The 25425-nt window shown below is 43.1% G+C and overlaps 2 protein-coding genes across 4 annotated transcripts in view; one reads left to right on the top strand and one right to left on the bottom strand.

Annotated features, from left to right (window-relative positions):
* Kif11 (kinesin family member 11) overlaps positions 1–22588 on the bottom strand; it is a 62872-nt gene extending 40284 nt beyond the window's left edge. Inside the window, exon 1 of one of the 2 annotated variants that reach the window (XM_051199576.1) lies at positions 22470–22588. In XM_051199576.1, the coding sequence (XP_051055533.1) occupies positions 22470–22588 (119 nt within the window). Of the gene's footprint in view, positions 1–4798; positions 5127–22469 lie in introns of those variants that run through there. The other variant, XM_051199575.1, reaches the window with a different exon arrangement.
* Positions 22589–22617: 29 nt separating this feature from the next.
* Ide (insulin degrading enzyme) overlaps positions 22618–25425 on the top strand; it is an 86776-nt gene continuing 83968 nt past the window's right edge. For both annotated transcript variants that reach the window (XM_051199577.1, XM_051199578.1), the window contains exon 1: positions 22618–22761. In XM_051199577.1, coding sequence (XP_051055534.1) covers positions 22661–22761 — 101 coding nt within the window. In that variant the 5' untranslated portion in view covers positions 22618–22660. The remainder of the gene's footprint in view (positions 22762–25425) is intronic.

Genomic DNA, 25425 nt, shown 5'->3' on the forward strand with positions numbered 1-25425 from the left:
CAGAGTGAACCAAAGACAACCCTCACCACTTCTGTTCAACATAGCAATCAAGCATGAGAACATGAGTAATTAGGCAAGAAAAAGAGTAGACTGACAAACTGGAAAGGAAGAAATACAACCGTCTCTAATTATTTCTGTTCTCAGGTAGTATGAATGTTCTCACATACGTTTTTCTTTTGAGCATGTGTGCATGTGTTGCACAAGTTAGGTAAATACTTCCCTGTAAGGAGTAGGTTTTCCGCAGAGCCTGCCCCAATTAATGCACAGAGACTCTGTCTGTATTTGATATAATGCTGTTGGCCAGGTACTTGTTTCTTATCGGCTAGCTCTGTCTTAAGTATTAACCCATTTCTGTTAATCTAATATTTCCACGTGGTCTTACCAGAGAGATGGCTGGCGTCCAGCTCTCTCCAGACTCTCCATCTTGACTCCTCCTAACTACTTTTTCTTCCCCCCTTGTCTCCTAGTCCCGCCTATCTTCCTTTCCTATTGGCCAACAGTGCTTTATTCATTAACCAGTATGAGAAACATATATACAGAATGACATCTCCCATCACTTCCCCACAGAGATATATCCCCAATTCCAGGTTTTTCCTTTTAAGAAACAGGATCATGCTAGACATCTAGACTGATCTTCCACTCCTGGGCTTAGGCAATCCTTTTGCCTGGGCCTCTTAAGTAGCTGGGAGAGAACCTTAATGATTACACACACACATACAAGTTAAGACAAGTAAATAAACTCAGGACTAACAGGGGAGGAAAGGGAATCACCTAGAGTAGTGGGGGAAGAAAACAAACAAGCACAGGCTACACTATACTCATAGCAGCACTGGGAGGTAAATAAAGCATGGCACTCACACTCATTGCTACTTCTGCCATGCTGAAAAGCTGAGCAGGGCAAAACCAACAGTCAAATCCGCTGCCTTGGTCCTAGCCAAGCCTGCTTAACCCTTTAAAACATTTGGTCAGAAAAGGATTTCAGATACACAATAAGGACAGATTCAGACCAAAAAACAAAAACAAAAAACACTTTAAACAGAAAACAGTGTATTTGATAAGTGTGCATGGGCTTGGGAGAGAGAGGATAGAAGATAGAGTTGGCAGGTGGATCTCTGAGTTCAAGGCCTGCCTGGTCTACAAAGTGAGTTCCAGGACAGTGCTGGGATTAAAGGTGAGCGCCACCAATGCCCAGCTAACATAAAAATATATTGACATCAAAATCTGAGTCTAAGGATATGTTGCTTTGGAAAAAAAGTTCTGGTTTTGTTTCCACAGAAGATGAGAAGCTGTGGATTCCTTCCAGGCTAATATAGTTTGGTCAAGTAAGACCCCCCTGAGAGTGATGGCCCAGGCGATCCAACATCTAAAATAGCTACAAGGCAACTGACTGAGATGACACAGCCTCACAGGCTACTACAGCCAAGATTAAACCATAATTCTAAATTCTCTCAGGATCCCCATAGTATTACCAGTGCCCCTAATCAGTAGGAAGTAGTATAAAAAACTAAACCCAAATTCCCAAAATACTGCTTATGTTTGTTTTCATTTAAAGGGGGTAAGTTATAAATAGTTAATGGTCATAGTCAATCTCTAAAGAAAGGGGGGGATATGATATAAAAATGAATACTTTAAATTGGTATGGATTTTTGGTTTATTGATACAAATTTAAGGTCAACTTTCATATACTACATGTATGTCTCTATTCTTGTGTAAGGTATTGTGTTTATGCGGCTCATTAAAAAATGTAATGTATAGGGCTGGAGAGATGGCTCAGAGGTTAAGAGCACTAGCTGCTCTTCAAGAGGTCCTGAATTCAATTCCCAGCAAGGACATGGTGCCTCACAACCATCTATAATGAGATCTGGTGCCCTCTTCTGGCATGGAGGCAGAACATTGTATACATAATAAATAATCTTTAAAAAAAAAAGTAATATATAGTTAATAAATACAAATTACTAGTCATCTATAATAGTCAAACTTATAGTCATGTTAGGTTTTCTAGATATACAGAGATATATTTCAGATGAACAGGTAATCTTCAAACACTTCAAAGACCTATAGAATATGGCATTTAAAATGTTTTAAAAACTTACGACTTTTCTCAATGGTGAGACACATCTGCTCCTGGCAGCACCAATTACTTCAAAAGGGTGATGGGCATTGAAGAAACTCCTTACGGAGTTTGCTTTCAATGTGGCAAAGCTAGTCATTTGGAAAGGAAACTGCTCTTGCCTGGGTGGGAGAGAAACTCCAGCTACAATATACTTTGTATTTTAAACTAAAAAGAAACAAAAAAACTTTAAAATTAAAGAGTCATTGAGGTAGGTCAATGGGAAATGGTACATCCCACCAAATCTGTCAACCTGAGTTCAATTCCAGGGTCCCAAAGGGTAAGTAAGAGATAGAACCAACTACTGAGAGCTGTTCTTGTACCACTACAGTCTATATGGTGGTACATGTACAGAGGCTTGTGCTTGAACACACAGAACACATGTAATTAAAAACACACAGGACAAAAACCTTTTAATTACAAATTAAAAGTAGAGGCAGAAGGGATAGTTCAGAATCTAAGAGTGCTTACTGCTCTTCCCAAAGACCTGAGTGTACTTCCAAATACCCATGTCTAGTGGCTCATGACAGCCAATAACTCCACCTCCAAGTAACCCAATGCCTCCTGTGGCTTTTGCAGGCAGGCACAATTCACATAATGAAAATAAATATTTGTATTAAAAAGTCTACACACCACCCAACACACACTCTATGGCATGTGAATGCTGGCACTTACATACACATCATACTACATATAATAATAAGACTTATAATTAACATGTAAAAATCAATTGCACTTATATATACTAGCAGTAAGCAGTCTAAAAGAAAATTACAAAATTAATTGAATTTGAAATATCAAAAATAAATTAATTTAGTCAGGTAATTAAAAGATTTGTAAAATGGAAATTACAAACATTACTGAAACCAGTTATGGCAAATCTCAACACTTGGGAAGCTAAGGCGGAAAGATCAACGCTGGAGGGTAACCTAGGCTTCATGAGCCTGTTTCAAAGATACCAAAAACAAAACCTTGCAAAACTCACACTTCTTGATTTTAAAACTTATTCTAAAGCTTTAATTAATCAAAACTACATGGGACTGACTGACATAGACAGACAGACATTAGACCAGTGGAATAGAATGCTCACAAATAAATGCTGTTGTATATGGGCAAGTGATTTTTTAGGCAAGTGTGCTAAAATCATTCAGTAGGAAAAGAAGTCTTTCTAACAAATGGTACTATGAAAACTTGGTATCCACATACAAAATAAAGAAGCCGAATGCTTGCCTAACAACACACACACACACACACACACACACACACACACACACACACACACCCCAACTCAAAGTGGACCAAAAACTGAAATTTAGAGAAGGAATAAAAAATAAATAAAGCCCAACAACATTGGCTTTAACAATGACTCCTTGGATAAGACACACAGGCAACAGCATCAAAAACAGGCATGGTGGCTCACATATGTGACCCCATAATTCAGAAGGCTAAAGCAATAGGACTGCATTGAGTTCAAATCCAGCCTGGACAGGCAATTGAGTTTGAAGCTAGCCAGAAAGATGTACTGAGATCCTACCACCAAACACAGAAACTAACACCCAACAGCCCGAGAAAGCCTCACATATTGCTTATCAAAGTTTAATGACAGATTTGCACCAGAAACACTACTTGATAGAGAAAGACTAACCAGACCAGAAAAAGAAAAACCTATGTATTGCTTTGGAGCCTGTCTTGGAACTTGGTCTGTAAACCAGGCTGGCTTCGGACTCAGAGATCCACCTGCCTCTGCCTCCCAAGTGCTGGGACTAAAGGCATGCACCACCAACACCAGGCTTGACAAAGTTATTATTGTACATGACATACACAATAAAACATTTTTCCCTGGTAAAAAATGTAAAAGAAATCTCTTAAGGCAAAGCTTAAAGTGTAAGAAGACAATAAGGACACATGAGATGTTTTATTTATCAATTTGAGTGATAAATAAAAAAGTATGTTTGTTACAGTGGTCTTTTGTTTTTGTTTTTTTGGGACAGAGCACTCGGGAGGCAAGAGGATCTCTGAGTTCTAGGCTAGTCTAGTCTACAAAGTGAGTTCCAGGACAGCCAGGGCTGTTACAGAAAAACTCTGTCTCGAAAAACTAGAAAGAAAAGAAAAGAAAGGAGAAATAAATACATTGCACCACAGACATTAATGCTTGTGAGCTTCATAAGTCCACTTCACTTTACAGCTTAGCTTTCAATGCTTAAATTCAGTGGTGTCTACTTGGCTAATTAGAAGTGAATAAACTATTACATCTAGAATAAAGAAAACTAGCAATTACTCTTTCCGAGGAGAAAATAACCCCAAGGCAAGCGCCAAACTACCTGAAAAGTAGATATGAAGCTTTATTCCCAAACTGACAACTTGGAATGGAGTAGGCTAGAGCAATGACACCTAAATCCCTGCCGATAGGGGTTTTTAAAAGGGAACGCACTTTGCAATGAAGAGCAACCATCCAATTCTTTGTGTATGCAGCTGTATTCTAGCCAACACCAACCTTCTTTCCTCTCAGAAACAAACCCTAATTTAGATCTCAACCTGGTACCATTTTTACCGAACAAAACACGGGGAGCCTAGAAACGGGTATTGAGATTCCTTCCGAAAATGCGAACAAATCGCTCTTGCGAACGGAGCAGGAGGGAGCCCAAGGGCGAAGCCTCCACGTCTGGACTCGTACCAGCCTCTCCCTACCTGCATCTCACCACCACCTGGATGTTCTTGCCCTTGTCCTCTTTCTTCTTGGAAGAAGAACTCGGCTGGGACGCCATGACGCTCGTGCCAGAAACCTGCCGGCGCGGCGGTGACTCCGACGCTGCGGGGGCCTGGGCGCCCGCTTCCTCTCGTGCGGTGCTGCCGCGGCCTGTAGGACCGAGACGCGCAGCTCGGCGTCTCCGCGATGCACGCAGGCCTCTGGCCGTGGCCACCGTCCCGCAAAGCCAGGCGGACGGAACCTCCCAGCTGGTCTCTGCACCAAAACCAGCAACGATTCGGCGCCTCAATTTGAAAAAAAGAGTCGAGTTACGGAGCCAATAGCGGCGCGGCGCGGCGCGCAAGGCACCATGGGACGCCGTGTCGTCGGCGCGGCCACTCTGGGGCGTGGCTGAAGGGAAAATGGCGAGGGCTAGCGAGTGGTGCGCTCTGCGGAGCGTGGTGCCGGGCTGCCGGGACCAGGGACGCCTACGCCGCTGTGCTCGTCCCGGCCTGCCCACCTTCCGAGGAGGCCTCTCGCTTTCCGTAGAGGGCGTGTGTAGAGGTGGCGGCCGGGGGACCTGAGAGGGCGATTCCTCCGTCGCATTGCGCGCCCGGAGCTGCGATTCTGTTTCACGGAATCTGAAATGCCCTTCAGCCTCCTTCCTGTGCAACTCGCGGGTGCAGGGGAGAGCGCCCATGTACCTTCCAATTACCTGCTTCCACCATCCAGACACCTCGTCCTCTCGGTTAATCGTAGTCAACTACGGATAAACTACCGTTTCCCGGAGACTCACTGGCATCTCAAAATGCCCCACAAAGTGGACATACCGCAACTTTTATTTTTTCGAGACAGGGTTTCTCTGTGTACTCCTGGCTGTCCAGGAACTTGGTCTGTAGAACCTCCTCAGTGCTTAAGGCGTGCTCCACCACCGTCTGGCGGGTTTCCTTGTTCTTAAACGGAGATAATAAAGGTATTTATTATATTATCTGAAGCTCAGATCTGTTGCTTACTAGATGCTTTACAAACACACACCCCTCCAGAACTGCCCAGAGTACAAATTCTCACCTCTGCCTTGAAAGCAAGGCCAGGAAACATGTTTATATAGGTTGAGCCATACGATATCACGACTATAAAATACCTTTTCCAGGAAGACAGCTCTCCACAGCAGAATCAGCCTATTCCTGTACCATCGTCCTGTGAAAGCATTTAGGAGGCACTGAGAATTGAACCTAAGGCTTTGTGTACACTAGGCAAGTACTCTACAACTAAGTGACATTCAGAGTTCTTAAATGCTATTTTGAGTATGTGAAAATTTTCATTTTTTCAGGGTGCCTGCCCCACTGTTAATTTTTAGAGGATTAAAATAACATGTAAAATACCTAGCAAGTAATAGTTTTTAAAAAGAAAATTTTCTTTCTCCTTAGTAAATACAGGAACTCTTTTAGGTTGTCACAGGAATTCAAGAAAATAAAATTTTAAAATACAGATGAGGGGTTCAGTAGTATAGCATTAGGTTAGTATGCATAAGATCCTGCTTTTGATCCCCAGCACTGCAAAAAGAAAAATTGTTTTAAGGCTGGGTATTTTGGCCCATTCGGCACACACCCATAATCTCAGCACTTGAGGGGTGGAGGCAATAGAATTACTGGTTTGGAACCCTGATACAAAACAAGCAGAAAAACAATAAAAGTACGAGAAATTCAATTGTCTCACTTCCTGTGTTTCCTGAGTCCAGGTTTTGCTATGGAGCACAAACTAGCCTCAAACCCCTAGCAGTGCCCACTCCTCACCCCACCTCTCAGGGTTCAGACTACAGAGCTTCCAATAATGGATATAGCTACCAGTTATCTAGGGCACACTATACTATAGGGTTTGCTCATATCACATCAATATTCAGAACAACCCTCTGGAATGGAGCTAGTATTTTATTATTTCACAGTAATAAACCAATGGGTCATGTAAGCATAGTGTCTGGCCATACAGCTATTAACCATCAGGAAGAAAGTTGAGAGTTATGTCTGACCTCAAATTCCAGACTGTTAACTACTGTTTGCCCCACCTAATTTTTTTGTTTGCTCACTGCACATGTATTGACTTTCACAGTATTCTTATTTGCTGCTTACTGTGGGCTAGGCAATGCAAACAAGTTGAATTATTGCCTGGACCTCAACATAAACTAATGGAGATGGCCAGGCTCCTGTGAATAATTCTAAGAGTTTTGTTGCATTAAGCAGGTGGCTTCTCTGAAATGCTCGTATACACTGTCCTTGTAGACCTCAAACTAATGAGGCTACTGATCAACATTTCTCTCTTGAAAGTCTGCACAGGACTGTGGACATGGCTTAGATGACCAGTGGAAGTATTTTAAGTGTGGTTAACATTCATACTACCAATGTAACATCACAGCCTGTGGTTTTGGCCTAGCAGTTCTCAGTCAAAAGAGTTTTGTATTTTTTCAAAGGTATGTGTGTGTGTGTGCCATATATGCTAGTGCCCAAAGAGACTAGTAGAGGTGGTCATTGCATTCCCCAAAGCAAGAGTTACCCACAGCTATGAGCTACTTGACATGGGTGCTGGGAACCAAGCCCAGGTCCTCTGGAAGAGCAGTAAACATTCATCATTCATAACCAATGAACCAACTCTCTAGCTTCTTTTTATACTTCTCTCTCTCTCTCTCTTTCTCTTTTTCTCTCTGTCTCTCTCTCTCTCTCTCTGAGTCAAGGTCTCACATACCCCAGGCTCTTCTTGACTCTCTTAAGTAGCCAAAGACGGCCTTGAACTCCTGATCCTTTGCCTCCAGTTCCTGCATATTGGAATTACAGTAGCTCAGAATTTTTCTTTTTGTTGGCACTGGGGAGATGGCTCAGTGGCTAAAAGCATTAGCAGCTCTTCTAAAGGACCCAGGTTCCATTTCCAGGACCTGCTTAGTGGCTCACAACCCTCTCAGACTCCAATGCCAAGGGACATGATTTTCTCTTCTGACTTCTGCAGTCACCAGGCATGGACATACATGCAGACAAGAAACACATACATATTTTTAAAAATATCTTTTTAAGTCTTTCTTGTATTGTGTTGTGGGTGTGGGTGGTATGGCACATATGTATCTGTTTATGTGGCCATATACACATTCAGAAGCCAGAAGTTCACAGCAGTTATCTTACCCAATTGCTCTCCACATTTAAAATTTTTTTCCTAAATATCTATGAATGTTTAACATGTTACAGAAATGTAATGAAACCTGTACCAAGCATTCTACAGGTGGTTAGAGTAATATTGAAGAGCACTATAACAGCATTGTCCTGTTACAAACCTATCTGCTAATTGTTTTCTCCAAACAATGACATTATCTGGAATCCAGAGAGCTTCATTTCAGCTTCTAAGTGAATGAACGCATTTGTTTCCATTAGCAACACCATGCATATGCTTTGCTTGTGTATTCCATTTGAATTGTGATTGATAACAGGGCAGTTATAATTAGTGAAACGAGTCAAAATCAACTTTGTAGTCTAAACAGTGAAAAGCTTGTAACAGCAGTTTTTCTTGCCTCAATGCTTCAAAACCCCCAGAAGCAATTATTATCAATTTTTGGGGAAAAAAAAAATCAATATTGCCAGGCAGTGGTGGCTTATGCCTTTAATTCCAGCACCTGGGAGGCAGAGGCAGGAGGCTCTTTGTGAGTTTGAGGCCAGCCTGGTTTACAAGAGGTAGTTCCAGGACAGCCTCCAAAGCCACAGAGAAAACCCTGTCTCAAAAATAAATAAATAAATAAATAAATAAATAAATACAAAAAAAAAACCAAAACAAAAAACTTAATACTGATATATTTCCAGCTTTGTGAGGAATTTATGTACACTGTTACATTTTGTTTCATCAGTTTAAAATGTTATTTTTTGACTTACAGATAATGAGGATTTGATTCCTGAGTTTATCATCCTTTATACTCTCTGCCCAGAATACTCAATATTACTGTGTTAGGTTTTGTTTTGTTTTCTTTTCTTTTTTTTCTCTCTCTCTCTTTCGAGATGTGGATGTCTCTGTGTAGCTTTAGAGCCTGTCCATGAACTCACTCTGTAGACCGTGCTGGGCTTGAACTCAGAGATCCACCTGACTCTGCTTGCTGAGTACTGGGACTAAAGGTCTGCACCACCACCACCTGTCTATTATTTTTATTAAATCAGTATTCTGTGTTTGGGTTATTTTGCCTATTCATGGCTGAGCATTTCATTCTAGTGGCTGAGTTAGAGATCTTACAATCGTGTCTAAATGCAATTCTATTTTCATCCATTGGATCACGCATTTGGAGAATCCTTTCAGCCTGGCAATTCATTTCCTTCAGTTCTCGGAAATGCTTTTGAATAATTCATCAAATAGTCTACTCATTTGCTCTGTTCTTGCTTCTGGAATTCTTATGTATTAGATTTCCACTTCCCAGCATGCACTACTATTGTATTGATATATTTTTTTCAAGTTGTCTGTATGTATATTTAAAATCAGTGTAATCACAATTGAGTAGTTTTGCATCCTGGATTAACATAACTGAAACATTCTTCCAAGACCTTAAAAACTGCTCCTAAGCCTCGTTCTTATTTGTATGATCTTTAAGAGTAATGTCTGTGAACAAATGAGGGTGCCATTCTTGATTATAAGCATGTGTTTTTAGCTGCTGGAGTCATTAATATTAGCTTCTGTTATGTCTATGAGTATGAATACTGAAGAGAACATCAGTAAGTATGTCTGCATGCATTTGTAAACTATGGAGAAAGCACAGTTCATGAACTGCATATAGCCTTGTAAATAATAGTTAAAAATGCTTACATAGTGTAGGAATGTAGTTCAGTTGGTTGAGTGCTTATCTAGTTTACACAAAGCCTTGGGTTTAATCCCCAGTACCACATAAACTCAGGCATGGTGGTGTGTACCCATAATCCCACTGAGGAGGTAGAGGCAAGATGATTAGAAGTTCAATTATATCCTTGACTACATAGTAAGTTCAAGGTTCAAAGATACACGAGACTGTCTTTAAAAAAAAATATATAGAGTCTTCAAAATCTAGATTTTGATTACTGTTTTGTGTTTTCAAATACCTGGAACATACACCAGACTTCCTCCTGATTCAAACACTTTCTCCACCCACCCATCCCTTACCCCCGAGACTGTATTAGAACTCACTTTGTGTACTACGCTGGCCTCAAACTCACAGAGATCCATCTACCCGTGTCTCCTGAGTGCTGGCAGGCTTTCCAAACACTTTCTATTGGTGTTTTCCACATGTGTTTCTCCCTCAACTGTTCTCAAATTGTGTTTAAATTGCTGTGACAAAGTTAATGCCATTTCCTCATTGGGACCTTCTCCAGCCACTTTTCCTAAGATAGCTCCCCCAAACTCTCTCAGGGCCCCTTTTATTCCTTTCCATACACAGCAAAAGAATAGGCAGAGGCAGGCAGATCTCTGTGAGTTAGAGACCAGTCTGGCCTACAAGAGCTAGTTCCAGGGCAGCCTCCAAAGCCTGTCTTGAAAAAATTTTTTCTTCTGTTCTCCATTCTTTCTGTTTTAAGACAGGGTTTCATGTAGCTCAGGCTGGCCTAGAACTTGCTTCATAGCCAAGGATAGCCTTGAACTGCTGAATCTCCTGCCTCCTCCATTTATGTGTGTTCATTTTATGCAGTATTCTATACATATTACTTTCTTGCGTATTTTACTGTTAGTGGGCATTCATATTGTTTCCAGTTTGGGACTATAGCTAATTTTGTTGTTATGAATATTATAATACATGTATTTTCATGCACATTTGTTCATTTTTGTTGGGCTTATTTATAGATAAAAATGAAATTAATGGCCATATTAAAGCAGTTTTAGTGGGCACTACTCAACAGGTTTTCATGGCCTTTTGTCTGTCTTCATACTGATATCATATTGTCTTAACCACTTTAGCTTAATAATGTTATTAGTAATGCTTGGCCTAAATGCTTCATATTCCTTTTCAAAAAGCCTTGGGTAATGGCTCATACCTACGATGCACTTAGGAAGCTGAAGTAGGAGAAATGAGTTCAAGGTCAAGCTGGGCTTCATAGTATCTCTGGTCACCTGGAATGGAAACAAACAGACCCTATGTGCTACTTCCACCGCCCACTATATACCTGACTTCTCGTGTCCTCCTCCAGGTTCTAGCCTGGTAAGTGTGAGCCTCTCTCCCCATCAAGGAAGCTTCTCTTTGCAACAGACAGAGAGCACTACAAAAACCCACAAGCAATCAAAAGGCAGAGTGGTGGAGCCCAGTCCCAATACATCTACAATACAACTCCTGCACTAAAGGCTCAGGGGACATTGAGGAAGAGGGGTGGAAAGATTGTAAGAGGCAGGGGTCATGGACTTTGTGAGAAATTGTGCCTGCTAGTGACATCAGAAGCCATACCTGTGAAGTCTCACCAACAGGATGACCCAAATGTCAACTAGACATGGATGACACCAACAAACATGCCAGACTGCAGGGGGAAAGGCCCAGGGAGCAGGAGAGGTCATCTTCCCCAGGGAAGAGCATACCAGTTAGTTGTCCAGTGCTAAATGGTCAGCCCTGAAAACATACACACAAGTAACAACACTGTGTGGACCCAACAGGCTATATTTAGGAATACATACAGATACATATGCAATAACAATTGATGAAAAAGGACCATCACTATGAAGGAGAGGTGGGAGGGAAATATGGGAAGGTTTTGAAAAGAGGAAGGGAAAGGGAGAGATTTAATTAAAATATAACCTTAAAATCAAATGAAAGAAAAATGCAGATTCTTCAAGAATAGCTTAGAGCCAGGTGGTGGTGTATGCTTTTAGTCCCAGAACGCAGGAGGCAGAGGCAGGCAGATCTCTGAGAGTTCAAGGACAGCCAAAGCCACAGGGGAACCCTGCCTCAAAACAAAACAGTGGCTTAAAAAACTAGATACATCATTCTCAACTACACAGTGTCTTCAAAACCAGCCTACATACAGGAGGCCCTAGCTCAAAAAAAAAAGCAAAACAAGGCAAAATAAATAAATAAATAAATAAACAAACAAACAAAAAATTGGAGGTGGGAGAACATGGCATAATCCTAGCACTGAGAGACAAGTTTAAGGCAACATAGTTCAATCCCAATCGTGCAATTCCGTTTCTTAAAGAAATGAGGCAGCCAGATGGTGGTGGCATACAGCTTTAATCCCAGCACCTGGGAGGCAGAGGCAGGTAGATCTCTGTGAGTTCAAGGCCAGTCTGGTCTACAGAGTGAGGTCCAGTTCTTCCAGAGCTGCTATACAAAGAAACTCTGTTTTGACACCCCCACCAAAAAAAGGGGTGGGGGGAGAGGCAAAGGCAAGCATATGTCTGTGAATTCGAGGACAGCCAGGGCTACTCATGGAGACATTGTCTCCAAAGAAACAAAACAAAAAAATGTTGGCATGGATCTTTTTCTCTCCTTACATCCCTGTATAATTGCTTATAAAACATTGGTCATGGCTTTTTTTAACCCATAGCTACTCTTCCCTCTCTTTCATATTGTAATTTATTTGTCAAATCAGGTCTTAGCTAGTCGTGGTGGCATGTATCTATAGTCTTCCCACTTGAGGTCACTGTTTTGAAGCTACTTAGGATTACCTAGCAAGACCCTGGCTCAACAACAATAGAATAATTAATTAATTATCCAATTAACAATCAGATAATTATTCCTGGAATGTCTTCAACATTCTAAACTTGCTAACTGTATTATTGCAATGGTGATTTAACATGTTGCCCACCCCCACCACTGTCCTTATTTCCTGTCAATGGAATTGAATCAATAGGCTTGAGTCCATCCAACAGCAGTTTACTAAGCACTGTACTTGTTGCCAGGTATAATACAACAGTGACTTCAGGTATCATTCAGAATACTTGTTCCAAGCAAAAGAAGTTAATATTCAAACAAGAATCTCCAGAGAGCAGCTAACTACTCTGGCAGCTCAGATCAGAGAGAGACTATTCCCAATGCACTAAGCCAGGAATGGGAATGAAGGAGAGTTTTGTGAAGACGATGGCATTTAACTGGACTTGGAAGTCGTTTGAGCACTGACAGAATTTTAATCAACTGGCTGTGAGAACTGGAGTTACTGGCTAGTGAGAGTGGGGGTTGGTAATGTGATGTAGTAGGTTGGGTGTTGATGCCTACCAACATATTACACCCTAGAGGTTGGGAAGATGGCTCTGGGTGAAACCTCTGTCCTGCAAGCATGAGGGTGGGATCCAGAGTACCTACACAAAAGACACCCAAGGTCAACTTCTGGCCTTCCCGTATACATGCACATGTATCTGTGCACGCATGTCACACATGTGTGAACATGTACTCTAACATGCATACCACACACATACACATGATAGTCACATTTAAATTCTAGAAGCCTATGAATGTTTAATTATTTGAAAAATACATCTTAGTAGGTGTGCTTAAATTCAAAAAGAGGAGATAACATGATTTTAGAATAACCAGATGGACTCTGAGTCCAATGACAAATGTTCTTATGAGAGATAGAAAAGGAAGAGATACACAGAGGAGATGGAAGTGTGAAGACAGATGTGTACTGGCGTGACATAGCTGACAGCCAAGCATATAGGCAACTACAGGGACTGGAAGAGATGAGGAATGGATTCTTCCCTATATACTATAGGAACCACAACTCTGCCATACATTAATTTTAACTTCTGACTAGGAAAGTTTCTGTTGTGTGAAGCCACCAGTTTTGTGGTTCCTTGTTCTAACAGCCATAAAGAACTGACTTAGCAAGTTGGGGCTAGAATGCTGTATGATGGAATTGTCTTTTACTGCCATAGCCCTATGAAAACTCTAGACAAAGAAACATCATGGCTTTTCCTTCTCTGGGACCCCTCTCCACATACTCTCAAATTTCTCTCACACTTTTCGCTTTCCTGTAAAATTTTAAAAGCTCATTACTTCTTTACACAATCCCTGAAGAGTTCATATTTTCAATCTTCATCGGTGTGAGATAAGGAACTTGGAGTCACTGTCTCAGGTTGCCCTTTAGTGACTGTTGAGTGTCCCGAACTTTAGGACCCTGAGTCAAATTTACAGCTGAGCCGAGAAAGGTTCCATTGTACTAAAAAAACCCTGGAACAATAGGGTCTCTTGTAGCTCAGACTGGCCTCAAACTCACTTTGCAGCTGAGGGTGACTTTGAACACCTCTTTCTACTCTAACTCTCAAGAATTAGAATCACAGGTGTGCACCAGCCCCACCCAGGCTAAAATTACAACTCCTTTGACCAATTGTTGGCAAGTTATTGAATCTCCCTTGACACACCTCCTCATCTCAGTGAGGAATACCCTTTTGGAGGGGAAGTAAAGCAAAGATTAATGAAAGTTACATATAATACCAAATCTACAATAAATTTCAAACTGCGTTGGTTTCTTTCCATCCACAGCCTTTATTGAACCTACTAATATTGCACTTTCTTATATGGTACCTCTATTTCCACCAGATATAGTTTATCACTATGCTAATGAAGTTTAAACTGACTTTAGGACCCCTCATTTGTACTTGGCTAGAGGCATTCAAGACAAGCCAGGCCTATGGAGACTTGTTCTCAAAAACTAAATAGAGGCTGGTGAGATGGGTCAGAGGAGAAAGGAGATTATTACTAAGCCTGAGGATAAAAGTTGGATCCTTATAACCTACCTGGTAGGAGGAGAAAACTGACCCCTTCAGGTTGTCCTGTCTTCCACATGGGTGCTGTGGCAAATATGTGTCTACATGTGTGCATACACACACACACACACACACACACACACACACACACACACACAGGAATAAGTGAAAAGGAAAAAATTGTCCTTATTTGTCCTAAATTGATAAGTTTGTCCTAAAATGACAAAACCAGAAAGCAAATTGCACTACAGAGTAAGATACAAAAGATGAAGCTTTGAAATGGTGCAAGTACAATTAATGGTAATAAAATTCCTAAGGTCAAAAGTCAGTGTGCTGATATAAACCTAAAATCTAGTCCTGTTTGAAATGGAGAGGCTCTCAAGAAGCTGGCCTATGATTGGCAACATTCACAAACAAAACATTGCCTTAAGGACATTGATCTAATCAAAGTAAAGACTTACATTGTCTGCTTAAGTTCATCAGGCTTTTTGCTACTTGGGAAACTGTTAACAAAAATCAGGATTTATAAAAAAAAAAAAAAAGTTCATTTGTTTTTGTCAAAGTGATTATCTAAATGTTTCACAAAGGCTAAAAGTAGGGGGCTGGAGAGATGGCTCAGCAGTTGGGAGCACTAACTTCTCTTTCAGAGGTCCTGAGTTCAATTCCCAGCAAATACAGCATCTATATCTGATGCCCTCTTCTTGCATAAAGGAGTATGTGCAGATGGAGCCTTCGTATACATTAAGTAAATAAATAAATCTTAAAAATAAATAGCTAAAACTAAAGTTTTGAAACTGGTAAAGTTGTACTTTTGGTTGTTCAAGAACCAAATCTCAAATGCTTAGGCAGAAGAGGGAAAAAAAGGGCTAAATGGACAATCGATATGATACTTTAGTCCTTAATCGCCAATGCCAGCTAGGACCCAGGGGACAAGAAGTCTTTTCTAAAGGGCTCTTGACTTCAGGAGTCTCCCTACCTTTTGATTGGAGAGACCATGGAGACTCCAGATCAATACACAACCTACAAAACAAATAGTTAAAGGTGGAAGGAAATCTTATGCTACCTAATGTAGGAGCTGGGAACCAACCTAGGTCCTCTGCCAGAGTATCAAGCATTCTCAACTGCTCAGCCATGTCTCCAAGCCTCCAAGCCTTTTCTCTTCCTTCCTTCCTTCCTTTCTTCCTTCCTTCCTTCCTTTCTTCCTCCCTTCCTCCTTCTCTCCCTTCTTCCCTTCAGTCCTTCCTTTCTTTCTTTTTGGAGAAGAGGTATATGTAGACTAGGCTGACCTTGAACTTGTTTTGCAACCAAGGACCTGAAAACCTTGATCCTCCTGCCTCTGTCTCAAGTGCTGGAATCACAGGCATGTGTTAACAAGCCCAGCTCAACTTCAGCCCTTTTGAAGATCTTTGCAGTAGGCTCTAAGCAGATGTGTCCACATCTTCAGCTGCGATCAAGTTACAGGTCCTGTCACCAGGGTTAACATTGTGCTTCTCACAGAAGCCCAAGCAGCCTGTTACTGAGTTACTTACAGATCTCTGTTTCTTCTTTGGATGAAACCTAGTTCCATCATACACCTTCATAAATCTCCAGACCTTCCTAATGCAATAGCAAAGTTTGTGTGTGTGTGTGTGTGTGTGTGTGTGTGTGTGTGTTTCATTTCTGAATTCTATGATGTAATCTTACAAGCTGTCTCTTTCTATTCCCTCAGGATTATATAGGACTCAACTCACTTCGGGAATTTATCATAACAGGGCAGTGGTGGCACACACCTTTGATCTCAGCACATGGGAGGCAGAGGCAGGCAGATCTTTGTGATTTCAAGGCCAACCTGGTCTACTGAGCAAGTTCCAGGACAGACAGCTTTGGCTATACAGAGAAACCCTGTCTCAAAAAACAAAACAAAACAAACAAACAATAAAAAGAAAAAACTTATTGTCTACCTGTTCCTCAATGGAAACATATATATATAGGGAGACCAGCGGTCACAGTGGGTGTCTTCCTCAGTTATGCTTCTGTTTTTCTGTTTGTTTTGAAACAAAATTAGACACTGACTGTGGAGCTTGCTGTATGGGCTATATTAGCTGGAGAGCCAGTTCCAGAGATCTACCGTCTCTCAGCCTTGATGTGTCTGGACTGGCTGGCCAGTGGGCCCCAGGTATGGATCTTAATCCTTCTCCCACCCTTGCACTCTGGCAGCGCCTGGTTTCAGACATGCACCATGCCTGATGGCTTTTCACATGGGTGCTGGGGATTTGAACTCAGTTCCTTACAAGTTGGACAAGTGCTTTAGCTACTCAGCCATCTCTTCAGTCTCTCACAATGTAGCCTTGGACTCAGAGATCCACCTGCCTCTCTGTCTCAGTGCTGGGGTTAAAGGTGTGCACCACCAGGCTTACCCCTGGGCAGAACTCTTAAATTTGCTAGACTTAGGTTACCACCTTAAGTTATGACCCTCATCTTTACTTCTTTACCTCAACATTACTGGTGTTCTATGCTGGATCTAGGGTTTTCTCATCCTAACAGTCACTGTTAAACTCCTTTGCTATCATCCTAGAATCACTCTGGGATACTATCTGTCCTTATTTCTCTACCTGAACATTCTTAGAAGAACTACTGTGGTGGCATTATACTACTCATTGTTATTTTGTTCTCACTCCCTTGTCTAAGGAACAACTTCTCCTCCTTCACAAGTGTGTCTCCTTTACCCTTGTTGGGGAATATATATATATATCCTAAAGGAGAGCGATCTTCCCATAACACACGGAACTTGTCTTAGGGTAATTTTTCTCCTGCTGTTCAGCTTTCCTGGCAAAGCTTTCAAATCTGACTTCCTTGCTGTGTTGTCTGTCTCCCCCATCCCCCTTTTGATTGTTCTCTTCCCCTCTGTCCCCCCACCCCAGCCATAAACAGGACTAGCTAGCTGTCTGGTCTGACTAGCAGAGAAACCTCTGCTAGAGCCCTCTGTACCAGGCTTTTTCTTTTAGGCCACCAAATCATGACATGGAGACTTATTAGTTATGAATGTTCAGCCCAGTTTAGGCTTGTTTCTAGCTAGCTCTTTTAACTTAGATTAACCTGTTTGTCTTTATCTACATTTTGCCTTGGAGCTGTTTACCTTTTCTTTCTTTATATCTTACTTTCACTACTTCTTGCCTTTGGCTTGTGGCTGCCTAATTTCTTACCTTGGGCTGCCCCTTGTTCTCTCGTCCTTCTCTTGTTCTTCTCTTGTCTATTCATGCAATGTGAAGTTTTAGTCCTTAAAAGCTATATAGGATAACAAAGGAATGTAGGTTAATAGTTACCTATAAATATCAAACTTATAGTCATGTTAGTTAGGTTTTCGAGGTATACAGAGATATGTTTCAAATACACAGGTAACTGTCAAACACTTCAAAGACTTATAGAATATGGCATTTAGAATGTTTTAATAACTTAGACTTTTCTTGACATGAGCCTCGTCTGTTCCTGTTGGCACAAATCTACTTCTAAAGATGATGATGGGCATTGAAGATACCCCATAAGGAGTTTGCTTTCTTTGTGACACAATCTGTCCTTTAGGGCAAGAAACTGCCCTTGCCCTCAACTGCTGACAGCACCCTGTCCACACTGGACAAGCAGGACACAAAGAAAAGTGACTGCTGAACTTTGCCAAGATGATAGGACAGTCCTTCAAATTTTTCTGCTTCTGAAAAAGGTCTGTAGATATTCCAGGCCTGTAGGCCAAAGATGGTTACCCCAACATTGTAGAGGAAGCTTGGGCTGTTTCTGCCATTTCTTACATTTTGTTGGAAGTCACTTGCTTGTACTTCCTGCTTACTCAGGTAATATTATTTTCCTTCTCAGGTCTTTGATGGGGTTGAAGACGGGACAGTTACAATTCCCCTGAATCTTGGCAAAAGACATATTAGGTACAAAACTTTGGACTCTCCAGAAGAGGACAGCTATTGAAGTAATCTCTATAATTTTGCCAATTACTTATAAACTAGACATTTGGAATGTATTTCTTACTTAATAATTGTTCTTGTTGTATTTCACTTTTGTTAAAGTTGTTAGCTTTCTATCTGGACAACACTTGATAATAATTCTTATTGTACATAGTTTTGTTATGTTAGGGTTAGAACCTTCCCTTCTTAATTAGACAAAAAGGGGTAATGTTATGGAAATTCTATTACTGCTCTGTTAGTCAAATGAAAGGTGCATTTTTGATCCAGAGGTGGGGTTTTCATTGGGAATGGATGTAACTGACAGAAAAGACAGGTCCGAGGGATGCATAGGCCCTTTCAAACGAGAACAGCTGTGGTGTAGGCAAGCAGAGGCTGGTGATTCAGTTTAGATTCCCATTTTGTCTTGTTATATTTGTACATGAATGTTGCTTGATAATAAAAGATAATCTTTTGACACCCTTTATCAGGAATGGACTGTTATTGTCAGTCCTATATACTTTATGCAATCAAAATTTCTCTTTATGGAGTGCCAATATTGGTGTTTCTGGATGGAAGCCATATGATAAACAGTTTGTTGATACTTCCTATACTGATCTGTCAACTTATGCTGAGACAACAATGCTAAACTAACTAAGCTCTTTTGTTGTTGTTGTGGTTGTTTTGTTTTCTCAAGATAGGGTTTCTCTGTGTAGCTTTGAAGCCTGACCTGGCACTTGCTCTATAAACCAGGCTGACCTCAAACTCACAGAGATCTGCCTCTAGAGTGCTGGGATTAAAGACATGTGCCACCATCACCCAACATAACTAAACTTCTTAATGATTCTTTTTGGCCTTTTAATAATACCAAAGGTAAATATTTAACAGTAGAAGAGACCATCGGCATTCTGATAAATGTAACATGTGGGCCCCTGACCCAGACATGCTGGGTGGAGGGAGACCTGACTCTGGAATTCTCTTCTGACCTCCCCATGTTTACCTTAGGAAACATACATCCCCGCTCCCAGAGGGGAGGAGGAGAAATGTTAAAAACAAACAAACAAACACCCAAAAAAACTAACTGTAGTTCCATCTACAACCAAGTGTGACCCACTTTTCGCTTGATTTTTGGAGACCTGAACAGTCGGGCACCTCACAATTGGTCCTCTACCCAGAAATCTGTATTAATGTATACTTCCCTGGTTGGTGCCAGGCCAAAAGATTTCATTGGGGCCTCTGGGATCCTTCCATTCTGGCCAGCTGTTGACATGACTAGGTCCTGTGGCCAGCCACTGGAGTAAGCCTTAAGGAGACAGACTACTACTTTCTACATTGTGTCAATCAGCGCTATTCTTTTGCACTGGGGGAGGGGAGTGGACTGCTGTACAAACGCTGGTCGCCATCACTGATGCCCAGGTCGCTGGCATCTCAGACTCTCTATCCACTGATGCTTTTTACAACCTACATTCTTTTCTGAAGAAGGCACTCTTGCTTTCATACACTTGTTCCAAAATGTAGCAAAAACCAAGTTTCAAATGCCTGATATTCTTGTCAGGGTTGGTTGAAGAAAAAAGGCACTCCAAGATGAAATTTTAGGGCCTATATGGCAGCAGAAAGGTTCAGCATCTCTAATGGACTGAACCCCCAATAGCCATACAAAGGTGTATATATATTGTTACCCAAAGTATTTCCTCATACCAAGGTTCCTAATCTAGTTTACATGTCTTACTTAAGGACAGCATCACATGCCCTCAGGACTTCAGTCCTTTATTATGTATCATTTGCAATACAGAATAATACAAGAGCCTCAGGTGTGCCTGAGTGTCTTGTGATCAAAGTAATGGGATGGCTGCAATGCCTCTTCAGCAAAACAATTCTACAAATCACAGAAAATAATCACTGTTTTCCACAAGGATCTTCAAGGCCAAAGTACTTCTTAAAAACAACTGTTCATTTCTAATGTCTACCCCAGATATGTTGATTCTTGCTACATTCCTACAACATATTCCAAAGTTTGGATCCCTAGCCACAAACAATTGAGTTTTAGAACAGACAACTAATTGATAACTCTGGCCAATACTCAGATTTTCCTACTTTTTTGTTTGCTTGTTTGTTTTGTTTTATGTTTTTTGAGACAGGGTTCTCTATATTGTTTGGAACCTGTCCTGGAACTAGCTCTGTAGACCAGGCTGGCCTCGAACTCACAGAGATCCACCTGCCTCTGCCTCCCAAGTGCTGGGATTAAAGGCGTGCACCACCAATGCCAGGCTCCTACTCCATTCTTAATGAGAATTTCAACTATAGAGATGAATATTAAAATTATCTCCTATCTATAATCTAGAAGGCCCCAGTAGTCACTCTAGAGGCACCATGAAGCCTCAACTTCCCAGCAGGAGTGGAATCCAAATCCATTACGTCTCTGGTAGTGTTGGGTCTTTCCAGTGTATTTGCTTTCAAAAAAAAAAAAAAAATTGTGTGTATGTTCATTGTGCCACAGAAGAATGTGTATGGAGGTCAGAGGACAGCTTTGTGGAATCAGTTATCTCCTTTTACCTTTACACGGATCCCAGGGATTGAACTCAGGTCAGCAGGCTGATAGCAAGCACCTTTACCCACAGAACCATCTTGCTGGCCCTTGTAGTATACCCTCTCTCTTCCTCTTCTTTTTGGTGACAGGGTCTCCTGTATACTGGGTTCAAACTCAGCAAATTGCCAAAGATTATCTTGAATTTCTGATCCACTCATCTCTGCTTCCTAAGTGTTTGGATTACAGGTATGCACCATCACACAAGGCTTTATTGACGTGTTAGGGTTTCCTGCATGCTAGGGATACGCTATACTGACTATACTGACTAAGCTATGTTTTCAGCCTCTGCAATGTATTTCTTTTCTTTCTTTTTTGTTTGTTTTTTGAGACAGTGTTTCTCTGTGTAGCTTTGGAGTCTGTCCTGAAACTAGCTCTGTAGACCAGGCTGGCCTCGAACTCACCTGCCTCTGTCTCTGCCTCTAGAGACATGTACTAGCACTGCCAGGCTTGCAATATATTTCAATAAATGTTCTGCTTGCTCACTCTGGTCTTGGTAAAATCTTTTTGCCCATCTGTATCTCCAGGCCTCCACAATGGTCTTAAAATACACAGTGTATCTCAGAGAGTACCCACTTCCACTGTGTTTGTATTTGTAGCAATAATAGGAGTCAGAACCTTGTGTTTGGCTACAGTGTTTAAAGTAGTTAATCTGAGGATATACCTCCTCCCCACCCCCCACCCCCTGCGCGTGCACCGATCTTGACCTGCCTTTAAATTCCTATTCATCACCACTATAAGGCTATCTTTGGATGCAAAGCACCAAGACAGCGCCAGGGAGAAAAGTCATGTCTTTAAAAAGTAATGACCTTTTGGCGCTGGACTGGTTTTCATATCTAGCTCCAGACCAGCTAGGGCTGCGTAGTGAGAACCGGTCTCAGGAAAAAGAAGTAATAACCTAAGTCCACTGGCAGTATAATTGGCAGCACTAGATAGCAATGGTTTCCCACTCTGGGCTGGTGCGTGGAGCACACTGGTAACCCCAGCTCTTGGGAGGACGGAAGCTCAAGGTCATCCTCAGTCACTAGTGAACTAGAAGAGGCCTGCCTAGCGTCCTGAGACCCCGTCTCAAAAACAAGTTTCCTCTTCTGGATCCGAAAGTCTACAGACGCCTTGTTTTGCTGAGGCCTGCCCTGGCTCGTGGATCACCCCACCCCCCCCCCCCCGAGATCTGAATTGTCCTTATTCCCTAACCCGACAGGTCTCCAAGCGCCGCTGCTTCCGCAGCCCACGTTCCTTCCGCGCTCTAGAGGGAGCCCGCGGGCCCAGCTTCGGCAGCGGATACGTTTCGGAGGGGTAGCGGCCTGGGAGGACTTCGTTCCAACACCTGCTGGGCCGCGATCCTGCCTGGGGACCCAGCGCCGAGTGCGTCCTCCCCACGACACAGCCAGGCAACCCTCGGCTTCAGCGGGGCGCCGGGGAGGAGCCGGGCTGGGACCCTGCGGGCCCACGAGGGGTTAGGTGCTGGCCCTCTGAGGTTGGGGGACCAGAACCGCGACCCACCTGCCAGCCAGCCGCCGCAGAGGCTGCGGCCGTCCCCTCCCGCCCGGCTGCGCGTAAAACCCGGAGCGGAGGCCGGTCCCCGGCTCCCCAGAGGCGGCGCGGCGCGGCCGACTGGGCATGCGCAATGCGCAGGGCCGGCTCCCAGCGCCAAAAGGAAGCGTTCGCCGAGATCGCAGCGGCTGCGCCGGGGTATGCGGAACGGGCTCGCGTGGCTGCTGCACCCCGCGCTCACCAGCACCTTGCGCTCCATCCTCGGCGCCCGCCCGCCGCCCGCCGCGAAGCGACAGTGTGGGTAAGCGCCCCGAGCGCCCGGGCCCACGCGGCCCGCGGGTCACCGTGGCGGTGCCGTGTGCTGCTGCAAAGTGGTGATTCAGCACTTAGCGCCGCCGCCGCCCCTCACGCTGCCAGTCCGGCCCGCCGGGTGCGTGGACGTCCGCGCCGAGGCCGCCCCCGGGCACCGGGAAGGGTCGGGCCTGGCGGGGAGGGAGGACCGGGACGGTGCCCTGGGATCGCTGGGCGGACGCCACCAGTGTAGGGGGGCTCGGGGCTGCCCGAGACTGCCCGGCCGCTCCCGGAGCCGCGCACTCCGGCTGTCCTCCGTGAGCGGCCGGCCACCTGAGGCGGGCCCCGGTGCCAGAGGTGAGGGGATCCGGTGAGTCGTGGGAGAACGCTCCTCACCCTGCAGCGCTGTCCCCGAGGGGACCGAGTTTCCTGGACCAGGGCAATGAGCGTTGGGTACTGTAAAAGTTTGTCTGCCTTGTTGGGGCTGAGCAGACAAGGGGGATTTGGGAGCCCGAAGATACCTTGGGATCCCACACAGCATCTGCCCGGTTTCACACCCCAAACAACACGGGTTCAGAGAGATTTTAGTGGTTTCTCTTACAATTGCAGAGATTATGGCAAAGCCAGGCTTAGGATGCACGTCCTGTGTCCCGTCGTCCCCCCCTCCCCCAGTTAGTGGCGTGCTCCCTCCACTTTTACCCCGCTCTGTGTATACTACAAAATTTCAGTCTCGTAATAAAGGTGTAAGGTGTTTTCTTTACTGTGAATCGAGAGAGATAGGCAGTATTATCTTGCTCTACTTAGGTCATTATTTGAAGCCTACCTGATTTTTCTGGTAGTTAGGACCTGCCGAATGCTGTGATGGGCTTTGTGTGATCTGCCTTCCAAGCACCTCTGATTTGGAACCATTTGACAAGCGATGAGCTTGACAGTGGACAGTCAGGAACAGAGAGGCAGAGGTGGGTTAGGGGATCTGGACTGATCTTTGAAGTCATGGAATCTGGCCATGTGTGGATGTAATCCAGGCCAGGTGTACTGCTAGTTTGTTGGGGATAGTGAACAGATTAGTTGGAGCTTGGGGGAATTTCCCTGGGGCAATTAAAAAGGCACATATGCTGTACAATGCCACCTTGGGCCTCGAATTGTAGTTGGGATCCCCGCGACCCGGAATCTTTGAATAATAGTGAATATTAGGGTTTCAAATTAGATCGTGTTGCACGGGTGTGTAATCCCAGTTACTTGGGAGGCTGAGGCGAGGATTGCAATTCAAGGCCTGCAGAGGGAGTTCCAGGTCTGCCTGGGCAACCCAGGGAGATGCTCTTTAAAATAAAATAATATAAAACAGGACTGGGGATGTAGCTCAATGGCAGAGCTCTTACTTGAGCATGGGCCCTAGTACCCCTCTGGGGGGGGCAGTGTTCTCATGGAACTGGGAGTGTAGGAGATTTGAATGGAGTAAAGCTCTCTGTAGGATGTAACGGAGTAGAGACAGAAGGCAGAGAAATGTGCCTGCTAGGTCTAGTCTTTCCTGCTTGGACTTATGAAGGTAGCAGGGTTATTAGGACAGGCAAGTGGCAGTGAGGAATTTATGGAACTTGTGTTCCCTTCCATTATTTCCCGCTACACTATAAAGTCCATTACAGTGTGGGGGAAAAAAAAATCCCTGGGAGAAGAGGGTGTGGTAAGCATGGGTTTGGTACCTTCTTAGCCTTCCAGGTGCTGGAATTATGGGCATGTACTACTACCATACATGGCTTCTAGAATTTAAAAACTTATATATGTGTGTGTGTGTGTATGCATATATATTTCATACTGTTGTTTTGGAATTCTCGTCTCAACTTATATATTATAGACAATATATAATATTATATTATAGACAACTTTCAGATTTTTTTTTTTTTTTTTTTTTTTGTAAATAAAGACAGGACTTCATGTCCAAGGTAGCCTCGAACTCTCGAACTCCTTACTTAGCTAAGGATGAACTCCTGCCTCCATCTCCAGGTTCTGGAATTACCTGTATGTACCACCATACCTGATTTATGTGGTGTTAGGGAATGAAGGAACCTGGGCTAGTTGGGTTTTACCAAACAAATCTGTTCCCAGCCTTATTTGTACTTGTAAGACAAGGTCTTACTACATAGCCCTGACTGGTGTGGAACTTGTAACTTTTATATAATCCTGGGCTTGCCTCAAATTTGTGGTGATCTTTGTGCATGGAGGCATGGCAGTGTGTAGGCAGATGTGATGCTGGCTACATCTTGATCAGAAGGCAGCAGGAAGTGGACTGAGGTACTGGGAATGGCTTGGGCATATGAGACCTCCAAACTTACCCCTACAGTGACATACTTCCTCCAACAAGGTCATAACTACCCCACCAAGGCCACACCTCTTAATAGTGCCACTCCCTATGAGCTTATGGGGCCGATTACATTGAAACTACCCACACAGTGGTTCACAACTACCCATAACTCATTTTCCAGGTAATCTGATGCTCTCTTTAGGCCTTTAAGAGCATCAAGCACCCAGATAGTACAAATACATACAGGCAAAGCATACACACTATAAAATGAATAAATTGAATGAAAATTAAATATAATATGCACCATTCTGCCAGTCCTAATTATTTTTAAACATTTTTTTATTTTATGTGTATGAGTGTTTTACTTGTATGTTC

This window comes from Phodopus roborovskii, unplaced genomic scaffold (genome assembly GCF_943737965.1).
Source record: "Phodopus roborovskii unplaced genomic scaffold, PHOROB, whole genome shotgun sequence".
Lineage (NCBI taxonomy): Eukaryota > Metazoa > Chordata > Mammalia > Rodentia > Cricetidae > Phodopus > Phodopus roborovskii.